Genomic DNA, 21,809 nt, shown 5'->3' on the forward strand with positions numbered 1-21,809 from the left:
ACGACAGTTTTAGATTACCACCTGAAACTCAAACCCTGACAGTCATGTAAAAAAGTTTAGGAAATGAGGCCTCCATGCACACACTGTCTGCAACATTAATTCAATCCCCTGCTAAACATAACAGATTTCTTACTTTGTATCTTGGAAAAAAGGGCAGCTGTGATGCATATGTGAGACCCGTCTTCTTGACTCATGCTAACTGTCTGTAATTGGACCACTTGATGAGCTTACAGCAGGCGGTGAAAGAGAAGTAAAAAAGACAGAATCCTTAATAGGGACATGGAAAGTCTGCAGACTTCAAGGAGGATTAGTCAGGGTCAAGCAAATTCTTGCGTCCACATGGTCTACCAAATATAAAAGAAAATGAAGAAGAAATTATTTTTCCTCTGAATACAAAATAGATTTGATATTTTACAGTGCTGTGCAGATCTGTATCTCTTCAACAACTCAAGTTTTTGCTGTAGGGATTAAATTCATGTGCCGATTGCTGTTAATGTGTCAGAATAGATGCCTGTAAACTGGAACACTTCCAGTAAGTCATTTGTGTTTGCCTACCTTAGTGTGAAATGATCCGGAGTAAAGTTAGTGGCAATGATGCCTTGTCTTGTCTTATATGCTTCCTTTCTGTGTCTCCTCTATGATGATGGCAGGCAATGTTAGAGTGACAAAAAAAAGCCGAGCCTTTTGGTAAGGAAAAGAGCCGGGATTTGAAGTGATGCCTGGTGACAAGGAAGACAAGTCATTCAGAGAGGAAATATCCGACCTCAGAGATACAGGTCAAACTCACTTCCAGCAGTGGATATTTTACTGTAATTATAAACAACTCTAGTTGTGAACTGAGGGAAGAATTTACTTAAAATTGAGGGTCACTGTTGACTTTTGCTACTAACAACTTCCCATTCAAGCAGAAAAAACACAATCCTATATTGGATCAATGGAATGATTTTGGAAACTTAAGTTACTAAATAATGTCTTTTTTTGTCAATTTGTTTCTGGAAGCAATGGATTGTGATGGCACAAATTTCAACAGGCTGCTTTAGTCTGAATCAGTGGGAAACAAGAAATTGAGTTCAGAGCTCTTTTTGTCCCAGCTTTTTGATGGTCATATATGACAATGGTGTACATTGAGTAATCAAAGTAAAGGAGAAATTACTTCAAGTTAAGGATCACTGTTAATTTATTCTACTAATTTGCAAGAAAAGAACAACAAAACAATATGAGAAGTCACAGGTTCCCAGGAAGCTTCAGATTATTTTATCCAAAAAGCCTGTAGGTTGAATTGCAAAGCGCTAGGAAAACATGTGATAATCTGTGATGTTGGTGAATAGATGAAGACTGTGTACAGACAGACTACAGTCTGCAGCTACTAAAAAATAAATTATGAAAAACCATTGTTTTCACCTTGGCGACAAATTTTGAAAAATACTACACCCGGCAACATCTGCTGTTTTTGGTAATTAAAAAACTCAGTTGCAGTTGCAGTCGAATATATTTTGGCAGCATGGCAGTTATTCAGGTTTGTCATATTTATGGCAGCCCAAACAGTTCATTGAGATGTTGATCGTGCAGTCATGATAAGTTTGGAATATATTTTCCGTCTCAAGTCAAGCAGATAAAATGTAGTAGAAGTTGCAGGTCCAGAATGTATTATATCAGCATGCAGCGGCAAGCTCATTCTGTACAGCAGGTATTTGTCTGCATGTTTTTTTGGTTCTTCCTTCAGGTAATGCTAACAGTCTGAAGCTCTAGTTTCGAAAAAGAGCGAAAAATCCTGCAGGTTTTTCCAACTTAGAGTCTTAAAGCTTTCTGGTCGGTTGTTATTTCCAGTTTATGGCTTCCCACTCCTGAGGCAAATTAAACAAATCTTCATGCATAAAAACACCATTTAAAAAGGAGTAATTTCACATTATGTCTTCAGAATGATTTATCACACTTCACTTACTTCTTTGTGGGATAATTACTCAAATAAGCCATTATTTGTATATTTCTCTGTAAGCAATAAAGCCAGATAATGAATTGTCGGTGCACAAATTACCACCAGCCTGCTTCGTCTGAGCTCACTGATAAAGTGGGAAACCAGTAATTGAGTTATTACTTAGATTGGTACCAGCTTTCTATTAGACCAGCGTAATAGGAATAGAAGCGAGTGTTGTATAGTGATATGTTGAGCAGGTGCCATGCATACTGAGTAAACAAAGCAGCAGAGATGGCCATCAGCCATTTGCTCTGAAGACAGAGCCACAGAGTAATGGATGGAAACGTTTACTCAATTTTTTATTTGATCAGTATTCCCATAGACCTGGAGCTCATTCAAACTGGTTTACTACTTTCCCTGCATGAGGAAAACAAAGTCAAGGTTCCTAATTTGTTTTAATCAAACAGCTCTGGCTGATTTGAACAAGGACAGATGAAGTTTTTTTTTCTTTTGTGTCACTAAGCATGAGCAGTTGCCCGCCCTCCCAGTGCCCCCAATTATGTCCTCAGTTTCCTTGTTGGATGTCACTTTCATCCCTGCTAAAGTTGTGTGTGTGTGTGTGTGTGTGTGTGTGTGTGTGTGTGGAGGGGTGTGTGTGTGTTGTGTGTGTGTGTGTGTGCGCGTGTGTGTGTGTGTGTGGGGGGTGTGTGTGTGTGGAGGGGTGTGTGTGTGTGTGTGTGTGTGTGTGTGTGTGTAGCCTGAAAGGGGGACTTGAGGTGGAAAACTGCTGGGTGAATGACAAACGCAGGGCATGGGGTCTCAGAGTGAGCGGCTGGACATTTACTGGGACAGCTGCCATTAGTGGGCAGTCAGTCCTCACGGTAAGTTGGCTGAAAACACAGACGGGTCGCTGACAGTACTGGTGGTGGTTCTCCTGTGACATCCATCTTGTTCCAGAGCTGCAGGGGACCAGCCAGTTTCATTTTTTAATGTTATTTTTTTATTACCAAAAGGATATGGCTTCCAATTAAAGAAATGACACTGGCTTTTCTTTTTTTTTTTTTTTTTTGATAAATTGAAAAGCGGCACTAAAAATGAAGGAAGAGTTTGACATGTTAGGAAATGTGCTTATTTTTCTTGCTTGCTGGGTCAGAAATGTTTTATGTCAGACCAACAAATATGAGACCAGAGCCAGAGGGCCAATTAGCCCATTGCTGGACATGGACTGTAACTGTTCTTCTGCAACTTTCCAACCAGCATTTCTGCAGCTAATTGCCTGCCGGGTTATGTCTTGATTGGTCATGTGGCTTTGTGTCGGGAGGGAACCAGTCATTTTCCCCTCTTTAAGCTAAAGTCCAACCAAATGTCTGCTAACTCTCTCCTTGAATTTGTACAAGCCTCATCAGGGTGGAGAAAATTAAACATTTTCCAGCCTTTCAGCAATAATTTCAATGCAAAAAAAAATGAATTTTGTATTATCCTCACAAAATGAATTTGAAAAAAAAAAACTATACTCATGGTAAAAAACCGGCACCATCAGCGATTACTTTCTGGAGTTTCAGTCATCATTAGTCCGTTCAGCGTGAGCTTTCAACTCGCATGAAGCCATGAAATAAACAAGCAGAAGATAAATAAGTCTGCCACCCGTATAATCAGCCGAAACTAATGGAGCACGGTAATGAATCACTGTTACAGAACATTACTAATGAAAGTGTGCAAGGTTGTGTGTCGGAGCACTAACACTGTTGATTGTTCAATAAGCCTCAAAAGAGCGTGCGGTCGTGTCTGTGGGAGGACGCCTCACCCTCCATTACGGTGATGGCCTGTGGCCCCTCAGAGTGTGGCGTCAGACTCGATGTTCTTTGGAGCCGCAGATCTCTTTGGATTAACTCAAACTGACTGCGCTCGGAGGGCTCAGATTGCGTGGGAGTGTTTTTGTACGAAGCTTGTTTTTTTTTATTTATTTATTTTACCTTTAGTTGTGAACATGCCTCAGTGCTAATATATAAAAACAAAAATCACCTTGAACCTTGTCAGAAAAGTGAGCTTCAAAATGAACAACAGGCTCACCTGCTCGCCTGTACTTGATTTTTACAAATAGAATCTCCATAAATACAGGCACTATAATAAACGTGATAGTAAAGCCAGTCAATTATATAAACTTTGACTATTTAATACACAGATTTATAGTCAGTCATTTTTAGATTACATTTTAACAGACAAAAACACCCACTTTTACTTGGAAAAATGTATAATTTATTACTTTGTAAAAAGTTTTACGCACGTCTTCATGTCTTCAAGTAAATGCAGCTTTTGGTGAAGAACTACTGCACATAAAATACTCTATCTAGTTAAATATCTAACAAAATTAAAACTGCAGAAGTACATGCAGGAGCACTTACACTGTCATGACTATCAGTCTCGCTTTTGAATTTTGCCACATTTCTACTTACACTGCTACCTGTCTTTCTGTCTCGTTATTGATCAGACTGCTTTAAAATCAGTCAAACAAACGTTGCACATAATAAATCTAGATATAAATGATTATTTAGCTGGAAAAACCAATATCCTCATTCTGCATACAGAAAATGTGTGAAAGAGATCAGAAAACCCACAGATTCACTTTTATTCTTTTCCAAGAATTGTTGTAGATGCTGATTTCTGTGAGTGCTGTCCTGTAGTGGTCTGTGCTGCAGTGGACTGAAGAAGCCTCTGACAGAAGACACTCTGTTGCTGTACAACAGTTTCATAAAGAGGATTCCCTCAAAGTTTAAATATTTGTTTTATATCTGCATTATTAGCGCTGCACCAGTATGTTGAGTTACAGTAACTATCATACAATCGTTGTGTCTAATATTGCCATTCCAAGGTCCGCCTAGATGCATTATTTTTTTAGAATAAATTCCAGTTTCCATGCACACTAATTCTGCTTGTCAATAATCATTTTGCACTGTCAGATAGACTTTTACGAGGCTACTTGAATATTCACCAATTACATTTCTCATATTAGTTTTTAGTTATATTTTTCTTTAATAGCATATTCTTGTAAAAACCCTGTGCTGTATGTAGAGAACTCCACATTATTTATTACTAAATAAATAATTTTATTTATAACATCCTGAATATTGCAAACTTTTTGAACCCTTTGTCAGATCAATGCACATCAATAGTTTTCTCTTTGCCGCAGAACAGAATTCCCCAGATAGACACAATGTTAAATTTACTATAAATTAACAAAAATGAGCACTTAGCTTCTACTAGCACCATATTTCCATCGGAAATACCAAGTAGTTTTTTTTTTCTGAGTTGTTAAATCAGTACAGGCTTTGAGTAATGCGCCGCTGTTCATTTTGATGTTGCACTGGTCTCTTTTTATATTTTGGCATCGATCAGATGATATTTTATATAATGTCCAAGAATCCAAAACTTTACAAATGAGGCAAGTGTTACTGTTAATATTTTCACCAGGGAAATATGTGTGTGTAACATTTTTATCGTATTCATCTGCAAATCAGTCCTTTCCTATTTTCCTGTGTATTTGTTTCTGCTGATATTTTTGAAAGGTCGTCCAGTTATGAATTGTCTGAGTTACTGCTGTTTGTGTTTCTAGATGCTTATTATCGTTTGTTTTGAATTGTAAATCATTCTGAAAGAGTAGCCTTTTCCAATGTCAGACTAATGCCAAAAATGAGGCTGTAAATCTGCAGAAGCTCCCTGTGTGACTTTTTAAATTATACGAGACACGGGACATGCCTCAAAACCTCCACTTAATGTTGAAAAAAACAACTCAGTATCTAATTAAAATTTTATCATTGGATATAAATTTTAATTGTACCTCTGCAAACTGTTTGTAATTGGGGCCTGCCCATAGCAATGCATAGGCAGGCACCTATTGTTCTTCACCTAATATAATGTCTCTTTATATATTTATTGGGGCCTGCACATACCAATGCACGCTAGTGGGGCGTATTACTGCATTATCTTTTTCTCTCAGGTTAGGGTTGCTGCAAGGCAGCAAGGCAGAGCATTAGCAATAAGATATTATCTATTTCTCTTACTTATTAGCCATCTTTAGCATACTGAATGGAGTAAGTCGATTACAGACAACATGCGAGTGATGCCCCCTCATGCTACTGATAGTATTCACGCTAACATTAGCATTTTGGCTAATTTTAGCCTATACACTAATTTTAACTGAATGGTGCAAATCCATGTTAGTCAACATGCTTGTGACTCTCCACGAGCTACTTTATAATTTTTTAGCTAAACTTAGCATTGATGCTCATTTTTAGCATCAGAACGCTGGGACCAAACCGACGGGCACACTTTGGCAGGCCCCGGTTCTTCAGGAATTTTCTAGTTGCCAACATTAATCTCCAGCTCCCGAATAATAACCCGACTGAAAACCTTCATCAGTCGTAATAACAAGGAAAGAGATGGAGGTTGCAGAACAGTTGAGTATGATGTTGTAGGTGGAATGCATTGTTTTTGTTGCTCTGTCTGTTTTTTTTTTGGGCAATTACTGCTCCAGGTGAGGTCAGCCCAGCATGCCAGTGGGTCATGACCATGTAGCAAAACGTCGTCAATTATTTAGCTTCTTTCATTGAAGCCTTTCTCCCATGAGCCCTGAAACAGTTTTCTCTCATTAAAGATTCACAACACATGGCAAGGCACATTCTTAATCACCTCTAGGTGCCCTTTGGTTTCACTGTTTATGCTTTCCAAAGAACAAATCTGCAGTTCAGGAATCTCTCCTACTGGCTTTTTGTAACTAATTGTAATGAACGTCCAAACCCAACTGCTGTTTTATATCAGTCACTATGAGTCATTCTCAAAGTTTCCGATATATCTGTTGGGAATCTAAGAAATGATAGGACTGTTTGCACGTAATGGAGTTATATGTGATTAATAAAGGGAAAAAAAGAGAAAAATTGTGACATAAAAGGAAACAAATGCATGTTTTTAAAAATGGCACAAATACAGCTGTGAGCCTCTTGGTTTACATTGATCAACTTTGTACATTAAGAGTTGCAAATTATTTCCTTCTTATAGTTTTCCCTCAATCACAGTGAATGGAGAACATCCGCAAACAGCAATTTTCAAATTTTGCTACAGATTCATGTTTAGATTGACGCCTGGCCTCATGCTAGCACATAAGCATGGTTTGATCTGAGCCTCCCATTGCAGACCTGTGTTCAGAAACAGAATTAATTTTGTAGACAGTAGTCCAAAACGTCAAATTTTGTTCTTATCTGAACATAACAGCCTCTTCACTGTGTTTTCTGTGTTCACGTTATGGCTTGTGGCTAACTAAGCGGGGTTTCTTATACGTTTCTTTCAACAAAATTTATTGTTGTGCTGCTTTTCTATAATGACAGATTTGAGGAACGCTATGCAACTTCTTCCCAGATATCGTGGGTCATTTTTCATCTTCTCTGATTAATATTTTCCTTCCTCACTTTATCATATGAGTTGAACAGTGCTTCAAGAGTTGTTCAAACAGGATATGCTGTGACCAGGCATGTATTCTATTATGCGTCTGAAAAGATGCATGCAGTGTGGCAATTTTGTATCTGTTAAATTATTTTGTTTCAACTGCCTAAGATTGATTGCGTTCTGTGGGTGTTTCACAGAAAATCCCAGCAAGATAAAGTGAAGTTTGTGGTTGTGACATGATAAAATGTGGGGAAGTTGAAGGGGCATGATTGCATTTACAAGGCACTGTGCATACATTCCCTGATTTAAATACTAATTCCTGTTTGCCACCAAGCAACACATTTATTCACATCTGCATAAAGCATAGATGGCTATCACCCACAGCTTCTCCTTCCTCACTCAGCGACTGGCTGTCCTTGCCTGTGGTGGGTGGCATGACCCTGCCAGAAACAACGATCCATCACTACACTGCAAGGTGGAAGGGACATTAAAGGGAACAAGCATCCCAGTCACTTTTAGCCCTGGGCTCTTTCTTTCATAAGTTGTGATTTTGAGTGTTTGTAATGTTCCCTGTGTATGTGTGCGTTTGAGCCGCCTGGAGCTTCGAGGTTCCCCCTGTGGACACTGACAATGGCTTCCCTCAGTGTAAATGACTAATGGTTTTTCTCACTGAGGGACGCTTCAGTGGAGCGCACGCATACACAACGCACACACACGCATGCCCACGCAGAGACATGGAAGCTCTAGCACAAACAGAATCTGGTTTATGTAAAGTGTAATGAGTGGGCAGGCTAGAAATGAGTGAGTGCAGCCATTTGAGGAGCCTCTTTGGATGTTGCACTTCAGCTTGTGTGATTTTTCTGGCAACACCTACACACTCTATAACACACTAGCTGCTCATTTGTTTCCAACACCTGCAGCATATTCACTTCATGTTGTACTGTAGATTTAGACATGGATGGATCGTGGATGGATTTACTTTGAACTATTTTCACAATGGTTTCTTTCTGGTAATAGCCAACAAGCATTTGTGCTATTATTTGTCCCCAGTGTATTTATTTTACTATAACTTCACTGTATATCTACATTTACCACTGTCGTGCCTTAAATGATGTGTTTAAGGAGACTTATTTTAATAGAAACATTTTTGATTGCTTTTTCTTTTTCTTTTACATTATTAACATCATGAGCATCAGAATGGCTGGACAAGGGCTATTTTAAATCCACATATCACACAGTGCTGAGATAATTTCGCTCATAGGCAGAATTAGCTCGTGTGGAACAAGTGATGCAGTGGTTTTTGTAACAGTAAAATAGCAGAACATGTGTCGAAGCCTCCTGCTGTGGCAGCCCACTCCACAGTCTAAATCCGGCTCTTCTAGTTAAATCTAACCTGCATTAAGCTTTTTCAGCCCTCCTGCTCTACCTCCTTCTCTTACTAAGTATCTGTGGCGTTTGGATGGTAATTGGGCTGCAGTCAAAGAGCACAACAGTGGCAAATCACCTACTTAACCATCTGTGCTTAAGAGATTGAAAAAGGACCCAAGTTTGCTGTCGCTGCAGAGCGTGAGAGCTGCAGTCAAAATCAGGGTTGTTTACCACTTTACATGTTCAAACAGGTATTAAATGTTTAAAGTTACCGTTAATTATGTAGGATAAACATTGTAAATGAATTCAATCTGGAAACAGCAGATGAAGTTAAATAACAATCTAGTTAAATTATTCAAAACTTACAAAATTTACAAAACAAAGCTGCTTTTACAACCTTGATGAGTGGTGCTTTATTTTAATTTAAGTTTTTATCTGTTTCTGTTTCACTGTGACCATCTGTGGAGCAGTGCACAGCAGCGAGTGGTGTTGGGGTAATACTCTATTCCTCTGTGGTCCATGGAAATCCGTCCATCTGTCTGTCCATCCGTTATCCGTTCAGGATCAAGGGAGAGTTGGTGCCTATCTTCTGCAGTCATTGGGAAAGAGCTGCGGTAGACCCTGCACAGATCATCAGTCGATCAATCTGCAACAATGTCGCAGAAGACAAACAATGATGCGTTTAAATGATCAAAACAAAGTGCAGTTTAGTGAGAGTGGAGCATCTTGAGCAAATCCAAGCAAACACACGGACTTTGCATTTGGTCCCTGGTCAGGACTCCAGTCCAGAGCTTCTTGGTGCAAGGGAACTGTGCTAACAACCTTTGACAGCCTGAAAACAGCCTTTGGGCCATGCTAATGTCTTTGTAAAGCTATGAGATGAAGTTGGCATGTGTTGGTGTAAGATCTCTCTTTTTATTTAAAAAAAATATTCTTATAAAGTGTGAAAAAGATAAATAAAATATGCATGTTAGGCATTTTAGACACTCCTGCAGACAGAGACAATACAATACAGTGGTCAGCAAAACAAAATCATTTATAAAAACGATATTAGGTACCTGATCTGTTCTCATAAGTAGAAAAATTGGCCCATAATTCTGCTTAAAATAAGACCTCACAAATCAAACACGAAATAACAATGAGCCATGTGTTTGCATCATCGGCTCCAATATGTGTTGTGTGAAAGATCATGAAAGTAAAAGGCATCAACATTTTCATTACAAAAGCTTTTTTAATGAAATTTTAACAGCATCACATTCCCAGTTGTTTTTGTCAGCTCCAGAACATAAACAGTCCCCTGCTGAGGCGATGCAATCAAGCAGATGTGTACTAAATATTGTAATGTGACTTTTAGGAGGCGGCGGTTTATTCATGCTCATTAACATTTAGAAAAAGGCTAATATGCATTTGAGATTTTCACTTGAATTTTAATAGCCTTTGCAACATTCATGCTTTTTAAATGTCAGGTATACATCAAGTGTTTTCAGTCTTTATTTTGGTAAATAAACATTTCAGCCATTGTCCAGTGTGGCTCAGTTGGACAGAGGAGATCTGTCTTTTGTAAGTATTTCAATGCTTCAGACAGAATTAGGTTTGTACAGCTTGACAAGAACCTAACAGGTGTAATCCACAGTCTCAAGCATTGCAAGTAAGGGCAGGACAGGAGGACTTTATCTTTGATTTTCACTTGCAGTCTGTCTTTCACTTTGATTGTTCTGAGGGTGGATTGTCTGCAACACATGCAAAAAACTCCAACACCGTATCCTGCAAATAGGCAATCTCGAGCAAACCGTTTTCCACATTTAAAGGATTTACGAGTCACAGATTATGCTCAGTCTGTCGCATTTATCCACTGATTTTCCATTAGAGCTAAAACATTTGCTCTGAGGCTAAGTTGTTATGAAAAACACAATTCACAGATTCTGTCATCCATCGTCTAATTTTACTACTCTTGCTGAAGCCATTTTGTTTCATTAAATTAGTATTTTCCATTTCTCATTTTACAGTTTAGAAAATAAGATTATTTACCGTAAAAATAGTATTGAATTAAAATGTTGATATCTAAAAATTCAACAATTAAATTAAAAATCCTCCACAAATTTAGATGCTGCAGTTATATCTGATTTATTTTACAATAAACCCAACAGGTTTTCTATAAAAGCAAAAAAACAATATTTATTTTCAAAAACTTTTAAGACATAAATATTAAATTTTAACCTAATATATATTAAGTATTATATAAATAGTTTTGCGATCACTCATCAATAATGATGCCAATGATTTTTCTTTGTTTTTTTTCTTAAAAAAGAAACTTTTTGAGACTTTATGTTTCTTTTGTCATCCACTTGCCTCTGATTCTTTTTGTGTGCAGTGCTCCATGAAATAGATTAAAAGGAAGTGGAAGAAGTAAAACTGTTTCAAGACATTTGGACTTCTATAGACGAAGTCTGTTTCAATACATTGTCAGAAAGTCTGATAATTGAAACGCAAAGCGTAAAGAACTTAGAATAGTTAAAACATTTTTATCATTCAATATTAAAATTTTTGTTCATGAAGAAATAGCAGCAATGGTAGAACGTAAAGTAAATCAGAAAAAAATCCAATCGTCCAATCACCTTTCTAACTTTGAAGCATCTTCAGCACTGATCACTTCAGACTCTAGAGGTGGGCAAATCAATCCTTATATTGATAATATTGATGACAATGCTCATGTAAACAGATCAATGCTCGAACTCTTTCTCTCTCCTGCATTCATTGACTGCTACACACCCGGATTCATCAACGTCTGTTCTCCATCTGTAAGAGCAGCGCTGAGCTGTCACGCTGCACGGATCGGTGCACCTCCACCCTCTATTGTCTGTTGTTGTTGCACCTTCATGTGGCTCAGTGGCGCCAGCCAAGCAGGGGAAAACATATTATTTCTCTATTTATACTTTTGTTATTTAATTTTCATTGTTTTTATTTAGTTTAAAGCCAGAAGTGCACTGGAGGGAAGAAATTCTTTACTCTTTGCATTATTCTATTGTATTGTTCAACTTGAAAAACAGAATAAGTTTGAAACTGTTTACTGTATTTTGTTGTCATGTACAATGTTTGACAAAATTACATCCTCGGTCTTTAGGATCCTTTGGATCTATGACGCTAAAATATGAAAAAGTATCTGAATTGGTACCGGTGATACTGGCCCTGCGTTTATGCCGTATTGAATAGATACCAAAACTCCCAGTATAGCCCGCCTCTATCAGGCACTACAGCTGTTCATGGGCAAGATGAGTAGCTGTTTCCTGGCAATAGAAAAAAGTAAAAGCTAACTTTCCACTAGATTTCACTGAATGTGCATCTTGATTGCACCGTTAATGCCTTCATGTTTGCTCTTTCTCTCTGTCAGTGACTGACAGACACCATCTGTCTGATTGTGACGGTTTTGGCATCATGCAGAAAGGAACAGGATGTTAATGTTGCCACAAAGCCTACCAGGCAGAGATGCAGTAGCTGGCAGGAAATTAGATGCAGAAGTGAGAAATAAAGGAAAGGTCTTGCATACCTCCATTACCAGGGAACATAGGAGTCAGGCGCAAATGAACATCATCTCTGCAGAGGATGAGAGATGTTCCTGACATTCAGGAGAGGTCAGCAGACAGACGCAGAAACCCTGCAGAGGGACACAGGACAGCTGCATCACAGATTGTTATGGAAAACAAAGATTAAGACAAGGTGTGTTTGAATCGTGACAAATGCGGGATGGAAGGAAATGGAACATGTGGAAATGTGACAATTTTAAACACCTATTTTTCTTCATCCAATGTCTGGCTTTTGTTTCAGAGCAGAAACCTTCTTGCTTGGCATGAAGGTTTTGGCAATCACACATCTTGTTGGATGGATTTTTGCACACATTAATCTCATGCCAAGCAACCATCTCTGAGGTGTAAATCAAGTAAATAATTTTTAGTGTTGCAAGTTTTACTTCATCAGCTTTATTGTCTATCAAAACACTCTACAAAATGATCTTTTGTTTTACTTAGGAACTTCTGTGGTCTACATTATGCCACAGTTTCCGTTTTAGTTTTTATTAGAATTCAGTATCTTACGTCAGTACAGCCGAGATGAAAGCTGAATCCCTTCCCTCCAGTCGCATATCCCTCTGTCATTACCTGGAAGTTACAAACAGTCGCAGTTAAAATATTGAGCTGTGCATTGGGAACTAATGCAGAGAAGGTAATGCATTTAAAACTGTCTACAACTGTCACAAGTGACACTTTCATGCAAACAAATGCAGGTTTGATCTTATCATGTAGGCCATATGTTTCTGAGTGTGAAGGGACTTGCAAGTTCTCTTAAGTTTTTTATAATTGTGTCACTTCACAGCCATTGAATTAATGTGATTTTGGGTTAGAATAGGCTATTCAAATGAATGAAGAAAGTAGAAAGATATAATGTGCATGTATGTGTAATTGTTTAGCTATCCTAATGTCCCTGGCATATTTACTAACCTTCTGAAGACAATTGGGTCTTTTGGAAACCAAAGCCCAGTCCTAATACAGTGTTTGTTTAGGTGTTAACTAAGTTTTCATTAAGGTTAAGTTTAGGAGTTGACTAGTAGTTGTTAGGGTTAGGGAAAAAGTATGGGTTAGGCCTAAACATGGTTACTAATATGAATGGAAATCAGTACGAAGTTTACGTCCCATTTGGTCTTCCTAATGACTAGAAGTGCAAATGTTTGTGTGTAAGTTGAAAATATGTTGTAAAAGGCCAAAGACTTTTTGTATATTACACATGGATCTGTTTTCTTCCCTCAGTGCACTTCTCATTTTAGAACAAATCAGTTCACATATTTTTAGGTTTTAATTTTTTTGAGTCTATAAAAATAGTAAGCATCTATTAGCTGAAAATAGAATCCTTTGGTTATGGTGAGTTCCAAGTTACACCAATATGAAAGAGATGATTTAATCCTTTGCAAAGCAGTAAGCATGTATCAAGATTTTAAAGGCATTTTCACAAGATCTTCGGAATCTTAAAAAACTGGTAAATATTTGTGCAAGATAAGAGAGAATTAAACACATAGTGTTTTTTGCTTGTTTGCTTTTTTGTTTGTTTTTCACCGTCGCTGCCACACTTTCCCAGTACCATGTTGGATCCCATCTAAACTTCCTAATTCTTAATTTCAAAGATTCAACAAGTGAAAATTGCAGCTAAAATTAAGGTTCAGCTGCAACCGTTTTCCAGCTTGTCAAACTTTGATGAGCCTGTCAGAACTCTCGCCTCAGTTTCTTTTTCTGATCTGTCAACGGTGACACCTGGTGAAGTTTTCTACTGTTGCCCTCAAGATCCAACGTGTGCACGGCGTTTTCATCCTCATAACTCACAGTCATGAATATTCTCTCTTTTTCTAACCATTCTCTTTACACCTCAGAGATGGTTGTGCCTGAAAATCCCAGCAGATCACCTGCGTCTTAAATGTTTAAACTTACTTCTGTGACACCAACATCCATCCCATAATTGAAGTCACTTCAATCTCCTTTATTTATTTTTTGATGCTCAGCTTGAACTTCAGATAGTCGTTTTTCCTTTGGGTGGTATGGAGTGAAAATAGTCTCAAAATATCTGTGCGTGTGTAAAAGTATTTGTGTGTGTATAACACTGGATTTGTAAACCTTAAAAATAAAATAAACCTTCTCCTACACCTACAAATATTAAAAAAGTACTCACAAGTCACCTGGTATACACACACAAAACTGCATTTACGCACAGTTCCGGTTATGAGTGCACTAGTATTTTTGAGACTCATTTCACGCTTCAGGAGCGCCCATATTTGTGTGTAGATGGTGGGTTTACGTGCTAGTAGAAAGCTGGGTCATCTGAGTTTTAGTCTGAGTCTAGTGTTTTTATCTTCTAAACGTTTCTCACTGTGTTTGCGCTGAAGTCGCAAATGCCTTAGTTCAGTGGAAAACGGTATATCGCAGCACTTAAATACAAAGTGCTATAGATGTTCCTCATGGGAATTTCTAAGTAATGGTAAGTGAGAAAAGAAAAACTGAAATCATTCTTTTGTGATCTATTACATGACCTTTTAATTTTCTGTGATTTAAGAACAAACGTGTCTGTGAGGCTTGTGTGAGACACTGTCAGACTCACCAGGCTGTTTGCCTATTATAATGTGCATCAGGGAGAAACTGTCCATGCTGTTAGTTGGCATTTCATGCTGGGTTTATGGGGAGATTACTACTTTGCTGTTGACATCCATCAGCAGACTGAGGCATTGGGTAGGAGAACCTCACTCATTTGTATGTCTAATAGGAAACCCATTGGTGGGCCATGCTTAGCAAGCTCGTCTTATGATAAGCCTTATGTCCTCAGAGACTCATGCAGATGATGGGCTGAATTTAATTATTGTTTGTGGTGTCCTTCTGCTGTGGTGAATGACTGTGTTGTGTTGTTCATGTACACTTTCCTCCATGCGTTTCCACTTTGTAGGCCTATGGTTTTCTTCTGTAGAACAATAAATCTGCTGGTTTCCCTTCGCATATTGACCATTTGCTGGTCTGTTTGCTGTTTGAAAGCCAACAGTTGCCTTAGTTTTTTATGTAATATCTCACACAAGGCTTTATGAATTAAAGAGATCCAGAAATTCCCTTTCTCAATACACAATTCAAGAGCCAGAGGGAAACATAGAAAGATGCATATTGTAATTCACAAGTATAACTAACTCATAGCTGAGATTAAACTCAGTCTAGAGCTATTAAGTGTTGTCTCTAGTTTAAAATCCTTGCAGCTTTCAACAGAACACAGTTAACCATTGTAAAGCAAAATCACCTATCGACAAATCCTATGGGGATTATTGTACTCTATCTTTAATTTAACCTCTGTTTCAGGTACATTTAAAATACATAATTTATGCCTTATTCACAATGTTTGATTGCTTAAAGGGAATTAAGTTAAATAAATTTGATCTCACCATTTTATTTTTTGTCTCTTCCTCTTCTTCTTTCCTGCCTTTTTTTTTACATCTTTTCCCTCTATCCTTTTGCTCAGGTGCAAGACCCAGTGATTGAAACTCACACAGGAGTTAGAGGAAGAAGCAGAAAGGAGGGCCATGGAGGTTGGCTTGGGTGTATGTTGGCTGCTGCCTTTCCTCTTCTTGCTGCTTATGATCACAGTGTCCTCCACCCAAAGTCAAGGATGTCCCCAGCGTTGTGACTGCATCGCAAAGCTGAAGACTGTGTCGTGTTTTGGTAAACGTCTGTCCTCCTTGCCGGAGGGAATCCCGCCCGACACCAAAGTTTTGGACCTAAGTGGGAATAAACTTCGCTGGATAGAACAAGATGATCTGCTTCTCTATACACGCCTGGAGAAGCTGGAACTCAGTGATAACATGATCAGTGTCCTGGAGCCAAATGCGTTTTCAAGTCTTCAGAACTTGCAGTCACTTTCACTGAGGGGTAACCAGCTAAAACTGGTTCCCATGGGAGCTTTCTCGCGTCTCTCCAACCTCACCTCCTTAGATTTGAGTGGAAATAAGATTGTAATTCTTTTGGACTTCACTTTCCAAGACCTAAAAAGTCTTAAGAACCTGGAGGTTGGTGACAATGATCTGGTTTACATTTCTAACAAGGCTTTTCTGGGATTAGTAGGACTCAAGGAGCTGACAATTGAGAGATGCAACCTGACGTCGGTGTCCAGCCAATCGTTATCCTATCTGCACAACCTGGTGACTCTGCGACTCAGGTACCTTAGCATCTCCTCCTTAGACGACCAGAACTTTCGAAAACTTGGAAACCTTAGAGGTCTGGAGATTGATCACTGGCCCTTTTTGGAATATATCTCCCCTCATAGCCTTCAAGGTCTTAATTTGTCTTGGCTGTCCATTACTCACACCAACATCACCTCTGTGCCCACCTCTGCCCTTCGTAGTTTGGCTCACCTCACTAGCCTGAACCTCTCTCATAACCCAATCACTGTGTTAGAGTCCTGGGGTCTGCGGGATCTCATCAGACTGAAGGAGCTGCATCTGGTGAACACTAACCTGGCAGTAGTTCAACCTTATGCACTAGGTGGCCTGAGGCAAATCCGCCTTCTTAATCTTTCAACCAACAGCTTAGTGACCTTGGAAGAGGGAGCTTTTCAATCAGTCAACACTCTTGAGACGCTGCGCTTGGATAGAAACCCTCTTGCCTGTGACTGCCGCCTCCTCTGGATCCTTCAGCGTAGGAAGACCCTTAATTTTGATGGTGCCTCCCCTGTGTGTATGACCCCGGTTGAAGTCCAAGGTCGGGCTCTCAGTGCTTTCACCGACTCAGCTCTTTTTGACCACTTTACTTGCCAGAAACCTAAAATTCGCAACAGGAAACTGCAGCAAATTTCAGCCCGCGAAGGGCAAGTAGTGTCATTTATCTGCAGAGCAGAAGGTGAGCCAACGCCAGTGATATTCTGGATTTCTCCTCAGCGTCGACGCATAACCACAAAGAGCAGTGGGCGACTGACTGTGTTACCAGAAGGCACTCTGGAAATACGCTATGCCCAGGTGACTGATAGTGGAACCTACATCTGCATCGCTAGCAATGCTGGTGGAAATGACACCTACTTTGCTACGCTAACAGTCAGTGGGCTACCGCTGGATGCAGCACTCATGGCCAACCGCACCTATTATGCTGGGGACCTCAACGACACAAATCTGAATGACACCAGGGTGTTCTTGAAGTTCACCCTTGACCTCAAGACCATTCTAATATCTACAGCTATGGGCTGCATCATGTTTCTGGGAGTGGTCTTGTTCTGCTTCATCCTGCTATTTGTGTGGAGTCGGGGTAGAGGACAGCACAAGAACAACTTCTCGGTAGAGTATTCTTTCAGAAAAGTGGATGGACCAGCAGCCAGCGGAGGACAGGGGGGAGCACGAAAGTTTAACATGAAAATGATTTGATTCTGCCGAACCCCTGGTGTTTTCCACTGCTTCAGTTACAAAATAAGACACAAATTAACAGAACAAATTTAAACCATTGAAACCAATTATCCATTTGATTCCGACGAGGTTTTGTTCAGAAAGAAACTTGTGTATGCATGCAAAATGTCAAACTACAGTATGATGCTTTGATACATTTCTACTGCTCTTTGTTTTGTTCATATAATTGTGTATATAAGTTTAATTCCAGGGAAGGAAGCCTCAAAACTTTGAACAGACTGTTAAAAGACAAGCAACATAAGCCCCCACCATCCCAGACGTCTTTTACCTTTATGAAGGTCATGCTAACACACCTCTTTCCTGAAAGGAACCATCATCCTCACCTTTGAAGGACCACATCTCTGCTCCATTTGAACTGACTCAAGCACTCCAACCTGATGAAAACATAATTAGACGGTGGTGCGCAGTAATTGCCAAGGACTTGCCAATTTATATTTAGATAATTCCAGCTATTTGGTGCATATTTAGAGCTCAATACAATTAAAAGGCCTTTGCTTATGCTGATTGTAGTTTTACTAATGGACTTTTGAAAATAGACCAACTTAGTACCAGTCTCTGCATCACTGCCAATTTGACCACAGAGCACCATGCACAGCAATGGCCACATTTATTGGCACCAGGGTTAATGGATTGTAAAATGCCTAAAGATTAATTGATCTTTAGTTGCAGAAGCATAATCTCACACAGAGATCTTAGGAAAAATCCAATCTTTTTGTTGGTATTTTTTGTTTTTGCATTGGGAAACAAAATGCCTTTAACCAAATTAATAAAATGTATACGTTTTTTAGGTTAGAAATTGTGTGTATAATCTACAAATTATTAATATATAATGTTCTCTTTTCCTTTTGTGTAAATTTAACAAAGGAGGTCCATTTTTTTACTCACTGATTCCCTGTATGGACAAGGACTCATGTTTATTTTACCATCAGGAGGAGCCTTAATTTAAATAAATAATTAGAGATGTGAAGCAAAGTGGGGCGTCTCACCAAGTCTTTATAACACACTGTAGATGATTGTTTGGGAGTTATACTAGCAAAAATATTAGCCGGCCATCACCAACACAAATTTGTAGAGTTGTTTTTTTACTTTACTGGGACTTTAACAGGAACCAAAGGCTTTGTCAAGAGGAGCCTAAGATTGAGCTTTTTCGTCACAAAAACACTACAGGCAGTTTAGCCATCGAATAGGCAATAAGTGGTGGAAAAGAACCTTACACCTACTGAGAGTGCATGGTTTCATGAACTCTTTGAAATACCACAACATTTGAAATAAAAATCTTTAAGAAAATTCTGATCCAAACCATGTGGCTGAATCAACCCAGAAATGGCTTATCATAAAATCTACCTTCTTCAGTGACTTCTCTCTGTGTGCTCTGGCCTTGTGCAATTTTATACATGGGTTAGTGTTGCCCTTCTGGTAAAATATGAATAGCTAGTAGTAGTAAACTACTAAAAGGAGGAGTGCCATTTGTCGTAGCACCAATGATTTTGTTAAAAACAATAAGTTTCTTACATAAGACTTCCTTCTCCCCACTAATTAAGTGTTCTCAGATCGTTCTTTTTTTCCAAATTTTTCTGTGTGAGAATTAACTGCTGCAAGGAAAGATAATTTTAAGGTTATTTATTTTTTACCTGGGTTGCCAAGGAACATGTCAGCTACTGTAAAGCCTGTGCAGAAGAGAAAAGCTACTTCTACCTGTAACATCTGTTCACAGAGAACATCGGAGTCAACATGCTTTTTTAAGGACCCAAGTGAACACGCGTACGAACACTGACAAATCATGAAGACACGTTTTCTAGTTACATTTTTCATTATTATTTTTGGTAAATCTGTGCAAGAGTTTTACTCTCTTGGTCTAAAACAGAAAACTTTAAAAGCGAATGCATGTACAGACTTTGGTTCATACTGTAATAATTTGTATTTCTAAAACAGCCGTTGGTGTTCTTTGATCACCAAAATTGTATAGACAGAATATGATAAGATGTAATATATATATTTTGTATTGCTGATATTGAAATTAATGTGACTGTTTATAGTACTGTGGAGTGATTAATCTGACTTTACTGCTCTACTGTTATTAAACTGCTAAAGTATAATTCGGTAAACAGTGAACTTCAGTGCAGCTGTGAACACAACTCTAACTGTATCATGTTCGTCATGTAAATGTGGCTGCTCACTGTCTTCAATCATAAAGGACATTCACTGTGGAGCGGGTTTCAGTTCAGTTGCCTATTTTTGGCGTTGAGAGTGTCGAGGTGGGGAGTTTTCACTGAGCAGAGGGTGAAGAACCTCAATGGAGACATGCAGGGAAAATGCTAATGTATTAGAGACCTTGCACAGCGGTCATTAGGAGACTGAGGTGAGAAAGAAAAACTTTAGATATATTTAGAAGGCAGGTGTATAATACTGTGGGACATTATACACCTGCACGCTGACTTATGTATAGCAGATGTACAAGGTACGGGAGAGAAGATAATGCATGTAGGCAGAGCTAAATACATTACAAGAAAATCTAAACAAATAAGTCAGGATTTAAGGTACAGTATTTTTCATCTACGCTCTTAAAATGTCAAATAGGGCTCTGCTGCCCTCTGTTGACACCAAACAGTTAATGTTTTTTCCTTCAGCAACCTGTGGACTTTACTCCATCTTCTCTAGAAAAAGAGAAAGGAAATTGGATGATGACCTACCAGAATCTAGAAAAAAAATAATGTTCACTGCCTCAAAAAGGCTTGCCTTTAAATCAATTTTGAAATTTGAAACCGATAATAATTGTCCCCAGTATATGTCAAAAGATTTCAAATATATTAGTGCAGTATCAGTAGATTTCTTGCCCTTCTAATAAATTAATCTAAAGCATCTGTCAACTTGTACTGTTGACCATATGAAGCACAATTTCTGAAGCATTAACTGCTTGCAAGTATGCCTGGTATTTTCCTGTCACAATTTTGTTTCTGAACATGAAGGGCATAAAGGTCACTGAGTTTACTGTGACACTTTTCATCCAAAGGTCCTGTAGGAATCTTGTTGGAGTAGGTTGAATTTTTACAAATACCAGATCATTTAAAAAAAAAATCAGACCAGTCAGCTAAAAATGTGTCTTTACTTGGTATTTTTACAAGCCATAAGAGAGGAGCGAGGACTCTGGAGGATGATGAAAGGTCACTCTCTCTGTACGCTCCAACCTCAAGAAATGTTAAAAGAAAAATGCCATATTATGTCAACTAAAACTGCTATTTTGTGGTTTTCCCTCAATTAATAAACATACACAAACTTAAAAACACTTTCAAAACTGTGAAAGAGAAATATTACTTATAGCCATTCTTCAAAACTGTTTGAAGCAAACATGGAAATCAATTTATTGAGCTACTATGGGAGTTTAACATATTGTGTGTCGACAAATAATGCAGACATATTTTATTTTCTTCATTAATTTTTCATAAATGTCTTTTCTAATTCAAGCGTCTACCTGTTGATCTGAACAACTATATAAGTGAAAGCATGTTCAGACTGTGTGTCTTAGTTTTAACAATTTGAATTGATGAATTAAACAACAGTCAGCATTGATCATTTAAGTTCACTTGATAATTGATATTATGGATTTATATTGGCTGAGTTTGTGGAATAAATCAGAGATAAGGTCACACCTTTCCACAAGCCTGACATTAATTCATCTTCATCAATGCTTGAATCCAACATGACAGGTAGGCATTGTTGTCCTGTAAAAATAATGCATCTGTCTAATTCATAATTATCTGGTGTTGATTGAGATGAAGTTGGAACATTGGGAGGAATCCTCATTCTTTACTTTTTTTTTACCTGAAGGTACGTTGCCAGGAACCATAAATAGGCAAATATTATGATGCTAAAAATCGAATGATTCAAAATGAGAATTTGACTCTTTCCACCAATTCTGAAGTCAGACTCGTCTGAGGATATTTTATTTCATATTTTTCAGCAGGTTCTGCCTGGATTTACTAAAATGTTTTGGTCAATTGTCATGTTGGTGTATTCAGTTCGGCTTTTGCTTTTTTTCCCCCCCACAGATTCTGGAACTATAATCTGGCCAAGAACTACTGCAGCAAAGCAGGACACTTGCACTTCACAGGTTCAAGGTGATAGAAATGTTGTCCT

The 21,809-nt window shown here is 38.5% G+C and overlaps 1 protein-coding gene across 1 annotated transcript in view; it reads left to right on the top strand.

Moving 5' to 3' along the window:
- The window catches only part of lingo3a (leucine rich repeat and Ig domain containing 3a), a 40,811-nt gene extending 20,929 nt beyond the window's left edge, over window positions 1–19,882 (top strand). Inside the window, exon 2 of the mRNA XM_055057834.1 lies at window positions 15,749–19,882. Within this exon, the coding sequence (XP_054913809.1) occupies window positions 15,810–17,636 (1,827 nt within the window). The 5' untranslated portion in view covers window positions 15,749–15,809 and the 3' untranslated portion in view covers window positions 17,637–19,882. The remainder of the gene's footprint in view (window positions 1–15,748) is intronic.
- The last annotated feature ends 1,927 nt before the right edge of the window (window positions 19,883–21,809 follow it).

This window comes from Poeciliopsis prolifica, unplaced genomic scaffold, assembly GCF_027474105.1.
Source record: "Poeciliopsis prolifica strain line A6 unplaced genomic scaffold, Auburn_PproV2 SCAFFOLD002, whole genome shotgun sequence".
Taxonomy (NCBI): Eukaryota; Metazoa; Chordata; class Actinopteri; order Cyprinodontiformes; family Poeciliidae; genus Poeciliopsis; species Poeciliopsis prolifica.